Here is a 23,089-nt window from a genome sequence, read left to right as displayed (position 1 = left end):
CCCAGCTCTCCCACCTCTCCCAGCCCTCCCAGCTCTCCACTCCCAGCTCTCCACTACCAGCCCTCCCAGCCCTCCCAGCTCTCCCAGCTCTCCCAGCTCTCCCAGCTCTCCCAGCTCTCCCAGCCCTCCCAGCTCTCCCAGCTCTCCCAGCTCTCCCACCTCTCCCAGCCCTCCCAGCTCTCCCAGCTCCCCCAGCTCCCCCAGCTCCCCCAGCTCCCCCAGCTCTCCATGGCCTCCGCGTTGGGGGAGGGCTGGGTTTGGAGGCACGGTGCTGCAGGGCCTGGCAGTTCGGGATCCCACGTGTGACCTGAGGAGAACACTTGCCCTTGCTGGGCCACTGGCTCCTCATCTTCCCAGGCAGGACACTCATCCCTCCCCCGGGGGCCGAGGGCTAGGTGACCCAAGTCCAGAGCCGAGCTGAGGGTTCGGCATCAAGAGAAGCCTCGAGCTCCATGCCTTGTGTGGTGGCTTACTCCATGTTATCTTATTTTCGCTCAACTACAAGTCTCAGCAAATATTTGTGGAGCCCCGACCATATAACTTTCAGTTAATGAGAACGATTCCATCCCCTTGCCAGGGGCCTGTGTTGCATGTAAAGGGCCTGGGGCTGCCCTCTAGTGAGTTCACTCTCTCTGGCTCAGGAGCCCTCAGAGGCTGTGAGATTGTCTCAGGCAGCACCTAGCCAGTCACAGAATCACTCGTGGACCCGAGGCTCACCACGTTGGCCTGAGTCCCCACCGTCCTTGCACATGGGGAAGCCACAGGCCTTGTGGACACAGGGACAGCTGCTTTTTAGTCCTCATCTCACACTCTCCCATCCTCGCCCCAACCCTCCAGGGCCAAACGGACGCTTTGAGTTGGCGAAACCCTTTGAAAACACTGTCGCCGCTTGTCCTGATCTAGTCAGACTTTCTCCTTCCACGTGATCCTCTCACGCTGCTGAGAGCTTAGTCATCGTTTCCCAAAATTCACCATCCTTGCTCTCCTCTGTGAGTGAATCCAGCATTAACCCCACACTATGTTCTTCTGATCCAGGGACAGGCTTAGATAAAATGTGGACAGAGGTTAGGCTCCAGAGTATTTGTATTATTATGTGGTGGCTTTGGGACATTTTCTTACTCTTGGACTCTCTTTTTTAACTAGAAAATGGAGTTGACAGTAGGATTCAGTGAGCAAAGGCATTTAGAGAACCAGATATTCACCCAATCCTTGCTTTCTGCCGTGTGCTCTCCTCCTGCTTCAGGAGGAGCCACAGTTCCCTCTGACACGTCCCACTCTTCATGTCAGCCCAGAATGCTCACAGGAGGACAGACAGCCTTCCTAAGGCACACCCCATGTGGAGAGCTGAGAATTCCTAGGGCTGGTCCTCTATACCCTATCTTCCTGGTGGCTAAATCTTGGAGGGACTTGCCCAGGGGTGTGGAATCCACTCAGCCCGTGTCAAGGCTGCTGTCCCTGTCTCTGGGCACCCAGGCCTGTGCTGTCATCTCTGCTTCTTCCTGATGGCAGTTGGGAGCACCTTCAAGACTCGAGAACTTTGTGACCATGGACCAAAGTGGAATGAGCCCAAGGAGAGCGGGGCGGCTCTTAAACATTCTCTCCTTCTGAGCTCTGTATTCTGTTCAGGTAAACCATGAAAAACTGGTTACTGAACCAGTCAACTACTGGCCACTGTCCGAACCAGGTTCGTTTTGCCTGCTGCACGATTATGCCAATCGCTGAAATGACGCATTTGCTGCAGAGAGAGGATTTAATTCACAAGACAGCCAAGTAAGGAGGCAGGAGAACAAATCTCAGATCTACATCCCCCCAAAATAGGGATTAGGGATATTTATGGAATAAAGGGGCGGGGTGGTCTCAGTGTGGGAACGATGCTTGGAGGTGAGGAGAAGTGAGGTAACTGGTGATCTGCGCAAGCGTGCTCAAGCTTCATGGCTCTTCACGGGACACATGTTCACAAAATAGCGGCGTTACCATGCTCTGCGGGTGGAGTTTTCGGCCCTCTGACATCAAAGGTCACCTATCAGTCATCCTTGCAGGCCCAGTTGATGAGTTGGTGGTCTTAACCAGCCTGATGGGACAAGGGGTGGCCTCTCAGTTCCCAAAAAACTGAAGCTCCGGTTACCATGGAGACCCAGGCATGGGAGACGTCGTCCACGGGGGCTTTATGACGCGTTCTCTATCTGCTTCCACTGCAGACAGACAACTAGCTGAGTGTAGTTAAACCAAGTCAGCTCCTGGTTTCAAACACACCAGAGAAACCCAGTCACTTTCTTGGCTCGTGGATCAGGACCCCTCCTTCAAATTGGGCAGCAACCCTGCAGCCCCCTGAGTGCCCACTGGGCCTGTGTGGAGGAGGCGCTTTACTAAGATGATCAGCTTGGAGACAGAGAGGAGGTGGCAGGAGTAGAGGCAGCCTGAGGGGCTGCTGAGGTGTGTCCTTGCCCACCCCCTTCTTTGACGTCAAGGTAGAGGTCAGGGAATCTGTACAGGGAGTCATTTTGATTTGCAGGAAAGCTTGGAATATGTCTGAAGCTTTGTCAGGAAAGATTTTCAAGCCTTCCCAGAATGTGAGCTCTTCTCTCAGGACAGGCCCCACACCTTGTGTGCCCCACCCCGCTGTCCCCTGGCTCGCTGTGGGCGCCCCCACCTGTTCTCCCCTTAGCAGCTGGAGCAAGCAAGCCTGTTACCCTGTGTCAGGGGTGCCCACCTCTGCTCAGGGCCCCCACTGGCTTCTCCTCTTCCCCAGAGTTGACACCAAAGTCTGTGCTGCCAACAAGACTCCCCCGACCTGCCCCTGCCTCCCTCCCCAGCTGATTTCCCCCGCTCACCCCGGGCTCACTCCGCTCCCAGCCACACTGGCCTCCTGGCCTCTCCTGTCCAGGTGAGTCTGCTGGCTCCGCCAGGGCGTCTGCAGCCGGCCCACAGCCTGGATGCCCTCCCTACCTGTCTGCAGGCCCTCAGGGCAGCCCGATGCCCCTGTGATGGAGCCCTGCCTACCCAGCACTCCACATCCCATTTTCTCCTCCCAAGAAGGTATGTACTTGTATTGACAGAACATTGTCACCTCTCCTGGCTGGAGTGCAGGCTCCCTGAGGGCAGGATCCTCAGTCATCTACTCACTGCCTGTCCCCGGCATGGGACAGTGCAGGGCACATAGGACTTTGAATCCGTAGTGGACGGTGAAGCCGGTGCGGGCGCTCTGCCTTGCTGCAGGGAGCATCAGTTCATGCTCACCCGGCCTCCTTGTCCCGTTCATCCACTCTTCAGACACATGTCAGCCCAAGGCCGTGTTCCAGGTGCCAGGCTCAGTGCCAAGGACAGTGGCCAGCAGAGTCCCGCCCTCAAGTGCTCGCAGCCCACAGAGGGTGGCCAGGACTGGCATTATCCCAGCACCGAGCCATGCCTGCTGCAGGCTGTGTAGTGGGGGAGGTTGTGACACCTGACCTTTGACCTCTCCACTTTCACAGGGGCCCACCCTGTGGCTGCAGGTTCCCGCAGCCCTGAGCTGCTCTGAGCCTCTGCATCTCCCTCATGCAGTGTTGCTCTCTTTGCTGGTTCCATGCCTCTGGCAACCCCTGGAGTTGAGACTACGTGATGAGACAGGAAGATGGGAGAAAGCCCCCCGGGCTCAGGAGAGTCCTGACAGCTGAGGCCTTGGCAGGGCTCAGGAGAGTCCTGACAGCTGAGGCCTCGGCAGGGCAGCAGGGCCTTCAGGTCGCGGAGTCCTTTAGAGCCTCACCTGGGCCTGCCGACAGCTATCAGGAACAATTTGTGTTATTTCTGCTACAAAAGGTTGAGGGAGTTTTTGAGCTTTTCCCTTTTTAATGGTCCCTTCTTTCTGTGAAACAGTGACTTGGGCTCTGTCTGTGGCTGGCGTGCATTCTGACAATGGACGCTGCTGGTGACGGGCCGGGTCCCCAGGCATGCCGCCACAGGTGGCTGCCATGGCCGTGGCCCAGCCCAGCAGGAGCCAGAGCTGAAGGGCAAGCCCATGAGCCGAGTTTCCAAAGGGGCACCTCTGGTCTCTGGGACGTTATGACCTCTCGGAACCCTTGAGTGCAAGTGGAAGGGGACAGAGGAGGAGCTGGAGTGCTCTCTGGCGGAGCCGTTGCCTCCCTCTTCCTGGCCCTTCAGGGGCTATTTCTAGGGGTTTTCTATGTGTTGTTGCCCCACAGCTGATTTAGGAGAGTGAAATCTTAGGCCCCAGAGATTGGTTTATCCAGAGCTACTAGGCGAGTGAGCTCTCCAGGGTTTCGGTGAGCCTGGCGTCTCAGGCTGAGCCCCTGAGGTGTGAGCTCTGACCTTTACTGAATGTACCTTTAAAGTGGCAGTGAAGGGCGGTACGCTCAGCCAGCACCTTTAGTGGCATCCAGAGGGCTTCTGCCGGGACACCACATTCCAGCCTCCAAGAGTCCGGAGGCAGAGCCTCAGTGCACTATGCTGCAGCCTTTCTTCCTCATGGAGCCCATCTGGTTGCAGCTTTACTCTTTCCCTGGTAGAAGCGAATGCGCAAACTTTAGGAGAGTTAGGCAGATGAATTAAAATGCAGTTAGAGGCCCCCTCTGGGGGTGGGCCTACCACGGGGCCTGAATCCTTTGCAAAGGCATTACCCACTGAGCCTTGGGAAGAAAGGCAATGTGGTTTTTTAATAACGACGTTGTGCAGACTTACAATCATTAGGACCACCCTGAGACCACCGGAATACAAAGGAGAGCCACTGCCATACGGCAACGGCATTTGGTGTATTTTCAAAGCTTGGATGTTTCAGGGAACAGGGAAAAGAGCATATGGAAGTCTACTGACCCACAGCAAGTAACGAGCACCTTATGTGAAACCTGTAAGTGAAATTGAGTCGTGCGTCTGAAAGTGAAGTGACGTTGTGGAAACAACGCTCATTCATAAAATCCTCAAATGTTGCCATATTGGCCCAGAAACTTGTGTGTCCATCTGACCATCAGTGGTGTCTTTGGTGTCTGGTCAGATTGTGTTTACTCCTCTACATCAAGCAAGGGTGATAAACTGGGGCTCGCAGGCCGAATTCTGTCCACCTGCTACTGTTCTTGTAAGTATAGTTTTCTTGGCACACAGCCCAGGCTCCTTCATTTACTTGTCGTGTCTGGTTGCTTTCACCCCAAAACTGCAGAGTTGAGTACATGGCAGAGACATGATGGCCAGCAAATCCTGAAATGTTGACTCTGTGGCCCTTTCTAGAAAGGTTTGCTGACCTGTGACGCAAAGCACAGCACTACAGAGGCCAAGCACACGATGATTGCTTGCACATCCCACTCAGCATGGCTTTGTTCTGAGGCTACAGGCAGCCCGCCACATTGAGTGTGACATGAAGGGGGCAAGTTCTCTATGAAGCAGCAACTGAAACTTGCCTCCACCCATGCACGGCAGTCTTGCCATTGTCAAATGTAAGGCCCAGTCAGTGTTTCAGGAGAGAGGACTTCTCCGCGTTCCAGGGAGGCCCCAGAGCAGGCGTTTTCCCTTTCCTTGTCCTTCTGCAAGCACTGGCTCCAGGCTGTAAAATATGACATCACATCAGAGACCTGATGCGATCCAACTGTGAAAAGTGGTCGCTCTTTTCCTAGTCCTGCGTTGGTGGCGAGAGAAGTCATGAGTTTCTGCCTAGCCCAGCACTTGTGTGTTCCTCGTTGGGGGCTGTCTCCGTTGTGTGAGTTTGGGTCATAGGCAGCACCGTGGGAAACGTTCCTCAGCACTCTTAGGCAGAGTTCGTTCTTTATTGTGTGTGTGGAGAGTGACTGGCTTCCTGCATCTAGCATTCTCCCAGCAGTTTTGGATCCTGCTACTGTCCTGAAATCCCAGGCAGCCGTGAGACCCGGAACTGCCCCTGTCAGTGTTTGAGGCAGAACAGACACCTGCCACCAGGTGCCAGCAAACCAGGGCTAGGACTCCATTGGATTTGCATCTGATAGGCAGATGGGGCTGTGCAGGCTCCACCTCTCATTTCGCTAACGTCACATTTGACATGACTGCATTTCAGATCCCACTTACTGCATTGTGGTGGGATTTTACTGAACTTACGTTACATCGGGTGATGTCCATATCTTTACTACGAGGTCTCCCCCGCCAAGCGCTGAGCTCTTCTTCAGAAGGGACAGTCTCCTTCTCATGCCTGGCACTTAGGGATGCTCACATTGGTGACTGGATGAGGAACAGGTTTGCACTGCTTAACACTTGGAGTGATGACAAATTCCTTGGCCTAAGAGGTGGCGGCCTGTTTCTGGACAGCTCTCCCTTATGTGCAACTGTGTCTGCTTCTTAGTAACTCAGAGCCCTCGGTGCTAATTCTGGGTGACCCAGAATGAGCCCAGCTCTTCAGTGTGGTAAAGAAGCCAAAGCTCGAAGACAATAATCATACCTCCCCAACCCCCTGTGCACGTGTGCATGGATGTGCGCGCGCACACACACACACACATTTCTCAGGCTCAGCGATCCCACTTTCTCCTCTAGCTTTCTGAGACTTGATGCAGACTGTTTACGTAATGGTTGGCTTCCTCAGTATGTGATGTCCCTTTGGAGGTTTGTTAAGACCAAATGCTACATTCAAGGTGCGCATGACTAGTCCACACCTGATAGACTATGACCGTTTTTTCTTTAAAAAAAAAAAAAAACCTTTTTATTTAAGTACTGTGTAATAGACCAAGTCCACTAATCAAGATTATGCAACTTGATGAATGAAAAGAATATATTCTTATAATCACTACCCAGTGGAGAAATGGTGAGATATCATGCCCCAGTCCCCCCAACCTTCTCTCCTCCCACGTCTTTTAATACCATAGATGAGTTGTGTCTGTTCTTGAACTTTAAATTAATGGATCATGCATAATATGTTTTTGTGGTCAGTATATATGATTTTATATTTTATCGCCAATACCACACTATCTTCAGTACCGTAGCTTTAGAGTAAGTCTTGAAGTTGGAGAGTGTCAGTCTTTGTTCCTCTCCTTCACTATCGTGGTGGTTTTTCTGGTCTTTTGCCTTTCTGTATAAACTTTAGAACCAATTCGTCAGTATCCGCAAAATAACTTGCTGGGATTTTGATCATAATTGCATTGAATCCATAGATCAAGTTGGGACAAACTGACATCTTGACAATATTGTCTTCCTGTCCATGAAGATGGAACATCTCTCCGTTTATTTCATTCTTCTTTGATTTCTTCATTCATCAGAGTTTTGTAGTTTTCCTCATATAGATCTTGTACTTATTTTATTAGATTTATACCTAAGTATTTCATCTTTGGGGTACTAATGCAAATGGTATTGTGTTTTAATGTCAAATTCTACTTGTTCATTGCTGATATATAGGAAAGTGTTTGACTTTTGTATCTTACAACCTTGTTATGATCACTTACTAGTTCCAGTAGTTTTTTTGTTGATTCTTTCAGATTTTCTACATAGACAATCATGTCATCTGCAAACAAAGGCTGTTTTATCTTTTTCCTTCCAAATTGGTATATATTTTCTTTTCTTATTGCATTAGATAGGACTCCAGTATGTTGTTGAGAAGCTGTAGTTAGAGGGAGAATCCTTGCCTTGTTCCTGATCTTAGTGGGAAAGCTTCACCTTTCTCACCAATAAATATGAGGTTAGTTGTAGGTCTTTTGTAGATGTTCTTTATCAAGTTGAGGAAGTTTCCCTCTATTCCTAGTTTACTGAGAGTTTTATTTTTTATCATGAAAGGGTGTTTGATTTTGTCAAATGCTTTTTCTGTATCTATTGATACAATCATGGGATTTTTATTCTTTAGCTACTGATGTGATATGTTGCGTTAATTTGTGAATGTTGAACCAGCCTTGCATACCCGGATAAATTCCAGTTGGTCAAACTGTACAATTCTTTGTATACCTTGTTGGATTCAATTTGCTCATTTCTTGTTGAGGATTTTTGCATGTATGGTCATGAGAGATTGCTCTGCAGTTTTCTTTGCCCACCGTGTCTTTGTCTGGTTTTAGTATTAGTGTCATGCTGGCCTCATGGAATGAGTTAGGAAGTAGTCCCTCTGCTTTTAACTTCTGGAAGAGATTGTTAGAGAATTCGGTATAATTTCTTCCTTAAGTGTTTGGTAGAATTCTCCAGTGAACCCATCTGCGTCTGGGGCTTTCTGCCTAGGAGGTTTATTAATTATTGATTCAGTTTCTTTAATAAACATAGGCCTATTCAGATGGTCTGTTTCTTCTTGTGTGATTTTTGGCAGATGATGTCTTTCAAGGAATTGGTCCATTACATGTAGATTATCAAGTTTATGGGCATAGTTGTTCATAGTGTTCCTTTAATACCTTTTTAATATCCATTGAATTGTAGTAATGTCCCCTGTTACATTCCTGATATTAATAATTTGTGTCCCCTCTATTTTTTTCTTGGTTAAGCTGGCTAGGGGCTTATCAATTTCATTGATCTTTTCAAATAACAAGCTTTTGGTCTTGTTTCTTGTTTTCAATTTGATTGATTTCTGCTCTGATTTCTATTATTTATTTTCTTCTGCTTACTTTGAATCTAATTTGTTCTTTTTCTAGTTTCATAAATTGGAAGCTTAGATTAGTGATTTTAGGTCTTTCTTCTTTTCTAATATATGCGTCCAGTGTTATGAATTTTTTTAAGCACTATTTTCACTGCAGCCCACAAATTTTGATAAGATGTGTTTCTATTTTCATTTATTTCAAAATATTTAAAAATTCCTCTTGATATTTCTTCTTTGAATCAAGTGTTATTGAGAGTCATGTTGTTTAATTTCCAAGTACTTGGGGATTTTTCTGCTTTTTTGAATTGGTTTCTAGTTTAATTCTGTTGTAGTGCGAGAGCAGACATTGCATAGTTTCTATCCTTTTAACTTTGTTAAAGTGTGTTTTATGGCCCAAACTGTGATCTGTCTTAGTGAACATTTGTGTGAGCTTGAGAAGAATGTGTGTTCTGCTGTTCTCGGATGAAGTAGTCTATGGATGTCAATATATTCAGTTGCTTGACGGTGTTGTTCACCGTCTCCAGCTGTAATGGTGGATCCATCTGTTCTCCTTGGAGTTCTGTTAGTCTTGCCTCACATATTCTCTGTTGTTAGGCACATACACATTAAGGATTATTATGTTTTCTTGGAGAATTGACCCCTTTATCATGTAATGTTCCTCTTTATCCTTGACCATGTCCCTTGCTCTGAATTCTGCTCTGTCCAAAATTAATATAACTATGTCCACTTTCTTTTGATTAGGGTTAGCATAGTATATCTTTCTCCATGCATTTACTTTTACTCTGTGTCTTTATATTTAAAGCATATTTCTTGTAGACAACATATAGTTGGTCTTGTTTTTTGATCTATTATTACAATCTTGTCTTTTATTTTGTGCATTTAGACCATTGACATACAAAGTGATTATTGATATTCTTAGATTAGTATTTACCATATTTGTTTCTGTTTTCTATTTATTGCCCTTGATTTTTATTCCTATTTTTGTCTTCCATTCTTTTTTTGCCTTTTGTAGTTTGACTGAACATTTTATATAATTCCATTTTCTCTCCTTTCCTAGCATATCAGTTATACCTCGTTTTAGATAATTTTAGTGGCTCTCCTAGAATTTGCAGTATACATTTACAGCTGATCCAAGTCCACTTTCACATAACACTGTACTGTTTCATGGGTAGTGCAAGTACCTTATAATAACAAAATAACACTTTCCTCCTATCCCTTGTATCATTGCTGTCATTCATTTCACTTGTATATAAACATACATAAGCATACATATATAATATATGATATATGCATAAGCATACATATGTGATTACACTGTTGCTATTATTATTTTGAACAAACTGTTATCTGTTAGATCAACTAAGAATAAGAAAAATAAAAGTTTTTGTTTTACCTTCATGTACTCCTTATTTGATGTTCTTTCTTTCCTTATGTAGATTCTAGTTTTTGACCTATATCATTTTCTTTCTCTCTAAAGAACTTTTAACATTTCTCACAATGCAGGTCAACTGGCAAGAAATTCCCTCAATTTTGTTTGTCTGAGAAAATCTTTATTTCTCCCTCACTATTGAAAGATAATTTTTTAGGGTATATATAGAATTCTAGGTTGGTGTTTTTTTTCTCCAAACACTTTATTTCACTTCACTCTCTTCTTGCCTGCTTGATTTCTCAGAAATTGGGTGTAATTCTTTTCCTTGCTCATCTATAGGTAAGGTAATTTTTTCTTCTAGCTTCTTTCAGTATTTTTTGTTTACCTTTGATTTTTCTGTAGTCTGAAAATGATGTGCCTAGGTGTAGATTTTTTGGCATTTATTTTCCTTGGTATTCTCTGAGCTTCCTGGATCTATGGTTTGGTGTCTGACCTTAATTTAGGGGAAATTCTCAGTCATTATTGTGTCAAATATTTCTTCTCTTCCTTTCTTTCTTCTCCTTCTAGTATTCCCATTGTATGTATGGTTCACCTTTTATAGTTGTCCCACAGTCCTTGGACAGTCTGTTTTGTTTCTTTTTTCAGTCTTTGCTCTCTTTGCTTTTTCATTTTGAAGGTTTCTATTGAGATATCCTTTAGCTCAGAGATTCTTCCTCAGCCGTATCCAGTATACTAATAAGTCCATTGAAGACACTCTTCATTTAAGTTATAGTGGTTTTGATCTCTGTGATATCATTACTTTTTGGTTCTTTCTTAGACTTTCCATCTCTCTGCTTACATTGCCCGTCTGTTCCTGCATGCTGTCTACTTAATCCATCAGTGCCCTTAGCATACTAATCACAGTTGTTTTAAATTCCCAGTCTGATAATTCCAACATCCCTACTGTATCTGAGTCTGGTTCTGCAACTTGCTGTCTCTTCAAACTGTTTTTGCCTTTTGGTATGTCTATTAATTTTTTTTGATAACTGGACATGATGTACCAGGTAAAAGGAACTGCTGTGAATAGGCCTTTAGCAATGTGATTATAAGTTGTTGGGGGAAGGCAAGCATTCCGCAGTCCTGTGATCCTGTGATTAGCTCTCAGTCTTCTAAGGAGACTGTTCTTCTAGCTTGTGAAGTCCACATGCGCTTCTCCATTTTCCCCCTCCTCCTTAGGTAGGACAGGATGGCTGGAGTGGACTGGAGTTGGGTGTGGTATTGGTGGACAATACATAAGTTATTTAACCAATCCTCCTTTGCTGTGCATTTGCCTCTAGTTTTTCTCTAGTTGAGCAAATACTGTAGTGAACATCCTCAGAGCTCAATTGTTTTGCATCTCTTGGATTCCTTAGAATGGAGTCCCTGGAAGTGGCATTGTTAGATCTGTGGGTGTCTGGGCTCTGATGTTTGATAGGAATTGCCAAACTGCCTGCCATAAATTTATACCTCCACCAAAAATAGCATGCCCGTTCCCTGCATGCTGCCAGCACTGTGGGTTGGCTATATGTTCATCTTTGCTAATTTGATGGCAAAAAAGAACAAAGAAGGAAAAAAGGAATCTTCTTGTTTAAAATTCTATTTCTTTAACTGCTAGTCAGGTATAACATTTTTAAATGTGTTTAAGGGCAATTTGCTTTTCTTCTTTTGTGAGTTGTCTGGGTTTTGCCCTCAGCCTACTTTTCTTTTAAGATCTTTGTCTTTTTCTCCTCCTGTGTCTTTAAGCCCTTATATAGTAAGGACTCTCATGTATCCTGCAAGTATTTTTCTGATTTATTTGCCCTTTTGTTTTGTTTCTGCTGTTTTTATCATAGAGAATTTAGTTTTTCTGTAGCCAAATTTTTGTTATCATACATCAAAAGACCTTCCCCAGCTCAAGATTAAATATCTATTCGTATTTTCTTCTTGGATTATCAAAGATTTTTTCCCTGACATTTAAATCTTTAATCCTTATGGAATTAGTTTTGGCATATACAGTGAATTAGGGAACTAACTTTAGTTTTTTTAATGGTTAACCAATTTTAATCACAATTTCTAACTGATTATTTCTGGTAGATAAGAAAACCAATGACTTTTATGTATTTCTTTTAAAAATTGCAGCCTTGCTCAAGTTCTTACTTATTCTAGTTTTTTAGTGGATACTCTAATTTTCTAGATAGAAAATTGTATACCCTTCTTTCCAATATTCATACTTCTTGTTTTATCTTCTCTTATTTCTTTGGCTCTAATTTCTAGACCAGTGTTAAATAATTGTATGCATATTAGGGCATTTTCTCTCTTTATTTTTTTACCAAAATTAATCTGACATTTTCTTCTTTTTAAGTTTACAGAATTAAATTTTCGTGTATGTTCTTTTGCTGTTGCAAAAACTCTGGCTTGTAGGAACCCCACCATTGCCTCTCCCTTTGTGTGATCAGTGAAGTCTTAGGCGTCTTTGGCTAAATCTGAATTGAGTTCTTCATGGGCTCAGGGCTCTCCTGGTTGTGATCTTGTGAGGTGAGCAAGGTGTAGGAATAAGGGGCATGCTCTGTGTATCTCTCCTCAAGCCTGTCGGCCACTTTCGCCCTAATGGTTATCAGAAAAGCTCTCACACTCTAATGGCTGAGGGTTTGCTAGAGGGAAACCCTTGTCAATATTATCCCGTAGCCCAAGAACCAACTACCCTGTAATATGTGAAATGGTAGGATTCCCTTATGTTGCATTTTTCTGGCCTCTATCAATTGCGAAAAGTCAGAAATCATTTTGTTATTTGTTATCCTGTACAGCGGGAAACTGGAGTTGAGGACAGAGCAAACAAGGGATGTGATTGCCCTTCAACTCCACTCTGCTCCTTGGAGAGGAGAGGTTGGGAGAGACCTAGGTGGGACTTCCCAGCGCGGGTGCTTGTCCTTGCTTTTCCCTCTCTGCTCTCTGAAAGGCTTATCCAGTTCCCATTAGATCATTCTATCTCGCCCTATATGAACACCCCAAAACTGTGTGCTCCACTGCTCATGGTGAAGCATCTTCTCTGATGATTTCATGAAGTCTGCTGCCCTAAAACGTTCCTCTGACCCTGGGAGAGGCCTACACATCCCAGGTTATTGCTTCACATTAAAGTTTTGAAGCCTCATTGGGAAGACATGGTACATTCAAATCCAGTAGGTGTTCCTCCATTAGGCCGCTCTTGGCCATCAGCTCCTCAGCCCATTAGAGTCCCAGATGGGCCAGCTGGTCTCCTAGCAGATTCTTGAGGCGCAGATGACAGGGAGGTTTTGACGTGGCGTGGTGGGGGTGACAGATGGTTAGGGAGACTGTCCTGGGGGGCTCCCCTGCACACCCTGTGTACTGAAGGAAGAGTGTTACTGGAGAGGGATCGCAGGCCAGCCAGAGAGCCCTGGTGTCCGTACCAGTTTTGCCCATGGCGTCCCTGTTTGGCCCTCATGACCCTGCTGCAGGCTGTGTTGTCTCTCTCTCCCCCGGGCTTCCTCCTAGTCATTTCCCTCTTTTGTTCTCCATCAGTTCTCAGTCCTTTCTCTCTCCCACCTTCCCTTCCACACCCCCAGCCATTTGTCACTGCAGCTCCTGGCACCTGTGAAGGCATCCTGGGTCTGTCCTTCCTCACCAGCTGCCTGTCTGTCAGTCTTCCTCCTTGCTTCTGGCCTCTTCCTTTCTCCTTCCGTTTCCACTCTGTGCTTTATCCTTGGTATTGTCTGGCATGCCATAGAATTTAAGAGGGTTATTCAAAGCTTTATGTACCCATGACTCTAAATAAATATAGTTTGATTGGGTCATTAAAAATGTTCTTTAATGGAGTCAGAAACTTAAAATGTTTTACACTTAGCTGAATTTATATATTCAAAATATTTTATTTCATTAAATAAACAATGGGGACGTGAATTTTAAAATACTAACTATATTGTAGATTGCCCCACTTTTCCATTCAGGGAATCTTTGCAGCTGTAATCACTACGCAAGAGAGAAAGAGAGACCCTAGGGAAGGTGTCAGGGTTGACTGTTTTCATGTCACACCTCGCAATGAGTACTAACCATTCTTTGAATCACTGCTTGGAGTCTTTTCTTAGCCTCAACAATACTAACGGTCTCTTGTTCTCTTTTTTGTTGTGTGCATGTCCCCGTGCTTGTGTACATGGTGGCTCCGGCAATTCCAGGACGAAGTCCTGACCGTGATCAGAAGAGTGGATGACAACTGGGCAGAAGGAATGCTGGGGGACAAGGTTGGGATTTTCCCCCTCTTGTACGTGGAGGTAAGGCCATGCTGCCACGCCCGCTGCTGCTTTCACCCTGGGGTTTGTTTCACTAGTCCAGGGATGACCTGAGCTTGGAGCCTCCTTTTCTAAGAGAGAAGGAAGCTACTTCACAATAGTCTAAGGTCGGATAGACTTGTAAGATGCACGGTTTCCAGAACACTTTGTAAGCTTCCATTTGTGCGTTTGCTTCAGCTCCCAGGGGGTGTTCTTCATCCTGCTGCTTAAGATCCGAGAACTTGATGCATGAATACCACTTGCCGTGCAATCTAGAAGTCAAAAAACTGAGCTCCTAGACATTTTTAGCCAATGGAACTTTTTCCCAGGCAGACTGTTACAGGGATACTCAAAGACATACATGAGAATGTTCACGGAAACTTGATTATGATGGCCCCAGGCTGGAAGCAGTTCAAATGTCCATCAACTGTGGAATGGATAAAGTGTGGTATGTCCATATGATGGACTGCTACCCAGCAGTGAAAATGAACAAAAGATTACTACGTTTTCTAGATTTTTGAAAGAAGCCAGACACAAAAGAGCATATGCTGTAGGATTTTTTTAAAGGAAGTTCCAAAGCAGGCCCGACTACCTCGGGGTAATAGACGTCAGAGCAGCGGTGCCTTCGAGGGCAGATTGACTGGAAGAGGCAAGGAGGCTTCTGGGATGTGGAGGTGTTTTAGATCTTAGTTTGGGGAGTGGCTACACAGTTGTAGCAGCTGTAAAATGGTGTCCAGTTAACATTGGTGCACTTTTTTTTACACTGCAATTTAGGAAGCTAGGGAAAAATGTTATAGGGAACCCCAAGGCAGGTAACAGTAGCATCCACCCCTTGCTGATGGCTGAGTCAGGCCCATCAGCTACCCCCTTCTCTGGAGGAGGGTCAGGCATCATCAGGGAGGCCAAGACTGTGGGCGCAGGGCTGGGAAACCAACCAGCTGGGCTTCTGACAGCTCTCCTTGGTTCCGCAGTCATACGCAAAGTCACTGGCAAGTTGCCCATCTGTGCCTTCCCAGGGTTGATTGCCTAGCCACTGGAGATGTGCCTTTCGAATACTCTTCCCTCCAGGATGTAGGGCGTCTCCTTCATCTCTCTGGCTCTGTGGCCTTTTGTGCCCCATACTGGCCCTCACAGGGCCACCTCTGCTCTGAGCACAGCCTCCTTACACCCTGTATGTTTCCTCAGATAGGACAGCCCTGTGGCCCTTGAGGCTCAGGGGCCTGGCCCTCCTCCCAGGAGCCATGGCAGGGGTGTCACTCCTCCTTGTCCTGCACCTTCCTGGGCAGGGCTGCAGCCTGTGCAGTGCCTAGCCCCACACCATCGCCCTAGGAGCCCTGGCCGCAGCCACAGTGCCACCTCAGATGCTCAGAAACAGACTCCTGGGTTCTCTGCAACAACCAGTGACACCAGAAGCCCCAAACGGGGATTGCTGAGGACCGTTTTTCACTGTTTTTATATCGATTCCCTTTTGAGGTGCTTGAAATATGGAACAAAAGGCCACTGTGACTCTTGCCTCGTACATAGCCTTAGGGTGTGTCCTGGTGGGTTGGAAAGTTAGCCCAGACTGTTGTCCTCTTTGAGGCCGAGCAGGTGTGTGAGATCAGAGTGGTCAGAGCTGGGGTCTTCTGCAGGCTTGGAACCCGAGCTAGACTGGTGCCACGAGGGAGCCTGGGGCTTCCTTCTCCGGATGCCACTCAGGCAGATGGCACAGTTTGGAGTGTACTTTATGCCAAGAGATGGGGCTGGTGCTCCTGAAGGAATGTGGTGGACCCGTGCTCCTGCAGGACTGACTGACAGAGAGCTCTCCTCCAGCCCATTCAGCTGGGGTTTGAAGCGTGTACAGGGTGCAGGTTTGTGGGCAGGCATCCGACTGGGGTCCTGTGGGGCAGCGGGGACTTCCGCCCCACCTGGGCTCCCCACCAGTCAGTTCAGGCCTGATGCTTGATGGACTGCAGTGGATCTGTAAGAAGTGGACGAGAACTTTTGCGCTGCAGACCGTATAGTCCTCTTCCACCTGGGGCTATTTCTTCACCCTGGGCTTTCTGGGCAGGCACAGTGGGACAAATGGACTAAAACTGGCCTGGAGCTGGCCTGACCCTCCGCTGCTGGTGGCCTGTATCCTGAGAAGGCAGTGCTGTCTCCAGAAATGTCCATACTTCCTGGTGTACTGTGGAAATCATCCTCTCCCCCAGGTACCCACCTGCCCACTGGTCATGGGCACTGCATCTGTGTGTGCACCTGCCGCCTCATCCTCCCCACCCCCGTGCACCTTTCCTGCCCGGGCCTTGACTTTCCTCACTGCCCTTCCAGCTCCTCTTCCTCCTTCCCAGCCCACAGTCCTGCGCCCTGGAACCTGCCTCCTTGTTCTTTTCTCCCCACTGGTTTTATGAGCAGTCACCGTTCAGCAGCCGTCTTCACATGGGAACTCATGGCATGTGTCACTGACTCCTGCCCATTCGTCAGAGGACTGCTGAGCAGGACACTCTCACTGGTGTCTACCCAGGACAGAGAGAAGAGCAGGCAAGGGGTGCTCTTGCCCTTGGGGAATAAACCCAGACGCAAGACAGGGCCTTCCTTCTGTGTCTCCAGTCCTTGACAGGGCAGAATTATTGCAGTCGTTTTGGTTTTTCAGAAGGCACTGTTCCAATAGGAGTGAGAATGATTCCATCTGAGGGAATTCTGCAGGCCTGGGGACGGGGGAGCCCCTTCCTTGGTGTGTGAGGGCTGTGGTGGACCAGTGGCGGGGTCAGTGCACTGTGGGAACACAGAGGAGGTGTTCGGTCATTCCCGAGTCTTGCCACGGCTTGGCTGGGTCCAACTTTGGCATCCCCACCCTGTAGCATGAGTGCTCCAACGGGAGGTCTTGCCAAGCCAGCCCCATTCTCCTTTTCCATGGGGCTCCAAGATGGCATGCTTGGGGTCTGCCGTTCCTGAGAGCAGGGCCTGTGCCTCACGGGCAATGGCAGCCCCAGTGGCAGGACCACGAGTGGGCCATGGGACAGCTCAGGGCATCGTGGGCTTCAGAGGTGGACCCAGTGGGACCCAACACCACACACTAGGCATGTGACCTTTGACAAGTTCCTTAACTTTCCTGGGCCTCAGTTTCCTCTCTCAAACGAGGGCAGTGACACGGGCCTCGGGGTAGTCATGTGGCTTAAAGACAGTAACAGAGTGCACAGACCAGGCTGCCATGAGGTCAGCTCCTCGTAGGGGCTGTCTGCTTTGTTTCGTTATCGTAAATGTTTGCTGAATGACTGACTCCTCGCTGGCCCGTTCGGGCGTCTGTTGAATGTCTTTGTGTGGTTCCTGGGCTTGGGCTTCATTTGGCCTCGCATCCCAGAGTGTTTTCTCACAAGTGCTCATTTTGGCTCCCCCAGCGGCTGGGGGCTCTTTGAGGGTAGGTGTGCCCCCGTCCATGCAGGCAGGACAGCCCCAGCTGCGGCTTCCTAAGCTGAGCAGTTAGCAGTTGGATAATGTCAACAAGACAGGCGACACAGCATTCCAGTGCTGGTGATAGGAGCGGCAGCTTGCTTGCACGCTGTCCTTGAGCAGCATGGGTGGGAGTCAGCTCCGTCCAGAGACAGGACGCAGGGCTGTGCTCTCCCGTCCTGCCGAGGCCCGGGAGGGACTTGCATGCAGACTTAGAAGGCACATTAGCAGATTTGCCCATGATGCTTGTCTGTAGGAAAACCTCTCCATGGGGCCAGAATTCAGATGCCAAAGACGTAATAGGCTGGAACCGCAGTTGTAAAGAATGGTGAAATGTAGTAAGCATAGATGTCAGGTTCTGCCCTCACGCTCTGAAAACCAGTTGTTCAAGCAGCGTAATGCCGAGAGCTAGATCACCAGCAGTTAATAAAAAGAGCCCGAAGTTAGTGGGGGCTGCGGTGGTGCTTTGTTTACTGGGGGGGACTTTTACAGATTAGCTCCTCAGCGTGATCGCTGTGTGTGACCGGCTACCTCGGGGATGCGCCGTGTAGGGCACAGCCTCATGGACACTCATGCCCTGCCACGCGCAGAAACAGCCCGCATCACCTCTGCCTGGGCAGCAAAAGGAGGAGGGTCTGAGGAGGGTCCCCCTTCCCGACTTCCCCTCCGTGTCCCGGTGACAAGGGTGAAGGGCGGCCGCTCTGTGCCTAAGATGGCCCCGAGTCTGTGGCGTGTCGACAGGCAGGGGTGGTGGAGGGTGTGGAAGGCCGGCGGCAGCAGCCAGCCCGCTCTGCCGGGCAGTGCCCTGCTCAGGGCCAGAGAGAGCTCTTGGCGCTCTCAGGTCTGGTTTGGGAGAAGAGGGCGGTGGTGGTTCCCTGGGGGAAGGTCTCCCCTCCCCTCAGCGACTAGGGTGCCCTGAGAGCTGACACTGTGCTCCTGGTCTGTTCACTCACTGTCTGCTTTTATTTGCACAGCTTCTCAGAGGGTGTTATGGGTGAGAAGTTGTCCCCCTATTTGGCAGGTGAGAAATATGGAGCCCAAGTGGGATGGCACCGTGCACCGGGGCTTGGCCACCTGACCTCAGCCTGGCTCTTTCCCAGTGTGGATGGGCATGCACTGAAGTGGGGAGGAGTTCTCTTGACCTGGAAGGAGGCATGGCTTGCTGCCATGGAATGCCTCAGGGCTCTTCTGGAAATATAGCGTTGCAGGGAAAACTTCTCTTGTGAACTCGGGAGGTCTTGCATAGCCCAGCGTGCGTGTGCCCCTGCACACACACACGGGCAGGGCTGGCTTGAGATGGGAGAGGCTGAAGCACATGGTGACTGTGGGTCAGGGGCAGCCTCTGCTGGACTCAGAAATGGGAAGTGGAAATAGGGGCACAGACGAATTGGCAGAGCTGCTGGTGACCTGTGAGCGTCTGGTAATTCAGAGAAAGCACCCTCGCGTCAGTGGATTTAGTCAGATCCCCCCGGGATCTGGGGACAGCAGGAGATGGAGACTTTCTCTTGCCTTCTGTGACCATGGCTGTGTGAGCACACGGTGTCCCACGTTTGCCACAGACATGGGCCACTCCACCGTTCTCCCCAGTGCTGGACATGGAGATCCGAGTGTCCAGGCTTCCTCTCTGTGGCTTGTCAAGCCCATTGCTTTGGGATACAAGCAAATAGAATTTCAGTGGTGGCGAAGGCTACCTCACCCTTGCACCTGACCCACGGGAGACAGAAGGGCCTGAGCTCTGAGGATGTCCAGCCTTGGCTGCTGCTGCAGAGGGAGCGGTCAGGTCTTGTGTGGAGGGCTGAACAGACATTCTCCAGGGGCCTGCTATCCAGTGGGGTCCCCAGTCGAGAGGAGTCCAGATGCCTGGCAGGAATTTTCAAATGTGTCTACAGCCACTTTCTGAGTGCCTGTCCCACGTCTGGCAAGCCTGTGCCCTGTGGGGGCTGTGGCAGGCAGGGCCGTGGGCTAGCTGGGTCTTTGGCTCATTTCCCCCTGGAGACTGTGTGGGTGGAGTGCCACCAGGGATCCCCAAGAACCATCCACAGGCCTGTGGCTCCTTGGGCCAACTCTCCAACCCCACCACTGCCCTACGCGGCAGGCTCGAGTCTGCGGCCGACTGACGAGGAGGGGTCCGACCCTGGCGCCCCAGCCCTGCTCACTGCCCCCAGCCACATGGCCTTCCTCTGTCTCCTGACAGCCCAGGGCCCTCCCTGCCTTGGCATAGCGCGGGGAGCCAGCACGGGCACCAATCCACCTGGCTCCAGACTTTCATCCCGTGCCTCATTGTCCTCATCTGTGTTCTAGAGTAATTACCGCGCCCACCTCACTGGGTTCTGCTGAGGATAAAATTAACAAGTGCAGTGCACAGAACGGTGCCTGGCACAGAGTCAGACCATGTGCTAGAAATTATCATCACTTTTCATATTATCTTTAGACCCTACACAATCCAGTGCCTCCGAGTCACCTCGCTGTGTGGACAGCAGCAAGAGGCCATGAGTCTCCTTGCAAAATTGCATTTTTGTGCTGGACTTTTGTTCTTGAGGCCATCACATGAATGAGGAAGAAGGCTTTGACCCTTAAAAAAAAGTTTGGAGCAGTCTTCCCTTTCGTTCAGAGCGAAGGGAAACGGTGATTTGTAGAATGAATATCCATTAACTGTGTAGGGAAGGGATCCTTGTCTGGAATGATCGAGCTTTCAGAAAAGGGGCGCCCCTTGCCACACTGCAGGCAGAGCGTGGGATCAGTGATTCAGTGTGGGAAGGGCCTGCACCAGTCACTGGTCTGCTGGAAGGAAGGCAGATTCTGAGCAGCAGACTGGGCTGGAGAGGCCCCAGCATCCCTGGGTGCCCAGTACCCCTACCCCCCAGCACAGCGAGACCAGGCGGTTAATTTATGCTTCCGTAAACCTTTTTGTATTTGAAAGAGGATGAATGTGTGATTAAATTCTGCTCTTGTTTGTATTTCTTGTTGCTAAATTTGCAATGCAGTTCCTGTGCTAATGTTCTTAAATATGTAAATTTGGAGGAGAATTTACTGGGTTATCTTTGGGGTTTTAGTCAAGGTAAGTCTTCATACTCTGTTCTTGGATCCAGCTGAGAAAAAGATGAGTGTCTGAGAGATGGAAATTGAAATATTAACTTTATTATCAATAAATCTCAGTAGGAGAATATAGATCAGATCTGGGACAAGGGAACTTGCTGGTTCCTCACCCTCCAGCATAGACCTTGGGACCTCCCAACCCAAGAGAGAGTCGAGACTGAAAACTGACACCTGCCTAGAATTGCTCCTGAGCCAGAGCTGGGAGAGTGGAAAGAGGAGAATGACCTCCAGGCCCTATGGCTTCTGATAGATTAGCTCCACCTGGCCAGTGCAGGTGGTCTGAGACAGTGAAGATCTCCCTCAGTTAGGGAGGCATATAGAGTGTTCACAGATGAAATTATGTGGTTTCTGCAATTTGCTTTGAAACACCCCAGAAAAACAGTGAAGGAGGGCAGGCGGTGCAGGAGTCGAGAATGGCAGAATGGTGCTGGTGGCTGAAGCTGAGTGATGGGTGCCTCTTTCTACTTTTGTGTCTGTTATAAAAAGTTAAAAAGTCCTGCGTCAGGCCTTGCTGCCCCTGCAGTCAGGTAGCTGATGGGGGGATGAGAGAAGAGGCCAAGAGTGCTGTCCAGCGTGCATCACTCTGCCTCTGCCAGGAAGGCAGACACTCCTGACGCAGGGGTAGCGGCTGCGCCTGGCCTGAAGTGGAGGTGGCTGCGCCCACCTCGTCCTCTGCTCACCTCTCTCTGCTTCCAGTTTCCTTCCATCTTGGCCTGGTGGATTCCTTCCACCTTCTGAGCTCTGTGGTGCTCTCGCGGCAGCCCCCATGGGAGCACGATGCCGGGCAGCTCCCTGAGGATTCTGGAGTCTCCCTAAGGCATGTGACCGCAGTCTGTGCCCCTATATCAAGACACTGCTGCTCAGCGGGCGAAACCAGACCAGCTGGAGGAGGAGACCTGTGCTGGGCCTTCCCTGAAACGTCGTGCTCCTCAAAGGGACTGTGTTTCCACTAAACTGAAAAGCACCAAAGTCTTTTATGGCGCCTCATGCTTTGTACAAAATGGAAAAAGATATGTTCCTGCTGCAACTCAGGAAGCCTCACGGTTGGTTGACAGATTGCCCAGCCAAGGCTGCTCTTTTCTTTAGTTTTTCATGACTTTATGATTGTAAAAGTAGTACCTGGCTATTGTTCAAAATAGGGAGATTCAGAAAGTGTAAAAAAGAAAATTAAAATCACCTACAATCCTACCGGTAAATGTAAATACACGTGCAGGAAGAGAGTGAAATGTTAGCATGTTGTTCTGTTTCCTTTATTCATTCCTATGTATAAATTTACATATATTTTGAACAAATTTGGGATTGTGCAGCACCAGTATTCTATCTTGCTTTTTTCATTAAATTGTGAGAATTTTCCAATGATGTTCTTGCGGTAGCTTCAAAGGCCTCACCCCACATTCTGTTCTCAGCACAGCAGTCAGGGCTCCTGCTGAATGTGTGTTGGTTGTCCCTCTGCTGTGTAGACCTCCCAGCCCCTCCCCCATCTCACTCCAGGAAAACCAGGACTGGCCTCCGCAGGATCCATCACCTTGACCTCACTCTACCCACGAGCTCGTTCCAGCCACTCTGGCTTCCTTGCTCCTCCCCAGACACACCAGCCTTGCCTACTCCCACCACAGGGTCCTGGCACCTGCTGTTCCTGCCTCTCTGCCGCTCCTCCCCCAGATGTCAGTCCCCCTGCTGTGTCTCCTGCAGGTCTTGTGTCCCAGGTCCCTTGCTCTAAGCCCCCTGTGTTACCACACTGCCCTCCCCACCAGCACATCTCCCGCTCCTGCTGTCTTCTCCATACACCCCTCACCACCTGACACACTAGCTGCTTGTAATCCAATGCTTACTGCCTTACTCTCTGGGTCTCCCTGAGACAGGAGTTCTGTCTGATTTTTCACCAATGTGCCTTCAGTGCCAAGCAGAGGCCCTGGCACACAGTAGGCATCGAATACATGTGTGCTCTATGATCAGAGCCCTTCTCCTTCTCTAGCACCAACCCCAGGTGGTTGGGGTCTGTCCTCCCCGGGCCAGTCCACCTGGTCTCAGCCCCCTGCTGCCGCACTGACCCCGGAACCCTAACAAACCGCCCAGACCTTCCTCGGCAGCCTCTGCACCAGCTCCATAGAACGCACCCCTCGCTGCTCAGGAACTCACAGAGCTTCAAGCCACAGCCAGCTTCTGTTCAGCCTGGAGTCTGCACAGCCCGAGCCCACTTACTTCTGACCCTGCACACACAGCGCATGCACACATGCACATGTGCACACACTCACGGACACACATAGCACATGCGCACACATACACCTGCACGTCTCCCCTGCCTTGAAATACTCATGTCACATTTGGCCCCTGTCCATAACCATGGAAATTAAATTCCTTCTCCATTTAGCCCAATCTCTCTCTAATAGATCTTTTATTCAGTGTGCACTTATGAGTATTCTTAAGCCC

The 23,089-nt window shown here is 48.9% G+C and overlaps 1 protein-coding gene across 2 annotated transcripts in view; it reads left to right on the top strand.

Annotated features, from left to right (window-relative positions):
- Nucleotides 1-23,089, top strand: part of SH3RF3 (SH3 domain containing ring finger 3) — a 346,149-nt gene that overhangs the window by 199,665 nt on the left and 123,395 nt on the right. For both annotated transcript variants that reach the window (XM_046663562.1, XM_046663563.1), the window contains exon 3: nucleotides 14,042-14,137. In XM_046663562.1, the coding sequence (XP_046519518.1) occupies nucleotides 14,042-14,137 (96 nt within the window). The remainder of the gene's footprint in view (nucleotides 1-14,041; nucleotides 14,138-23,089) is intronic.

The sequence above is a fragment of the Equus quagga genome, chromosome 5, assembly GCF_021613505.1.
Source record: "Equus quagga isolate Etosha38 chromosome 5, UCLA_HA_Equagga_1.0, whole genome shotgun sequence".
In the NCBI taxonomy this organism is placed as follows: domain Eukaryota; kingdom Metazoa; phylum Chordata; class Mammalia; order Perissodactyla; family Equidae; genus Equus; species Equus quagga.
Note: the sequence above shows the minus strand (reverse complement) of the source record. Positions and strands in the feature narration are given on the sequence as shown.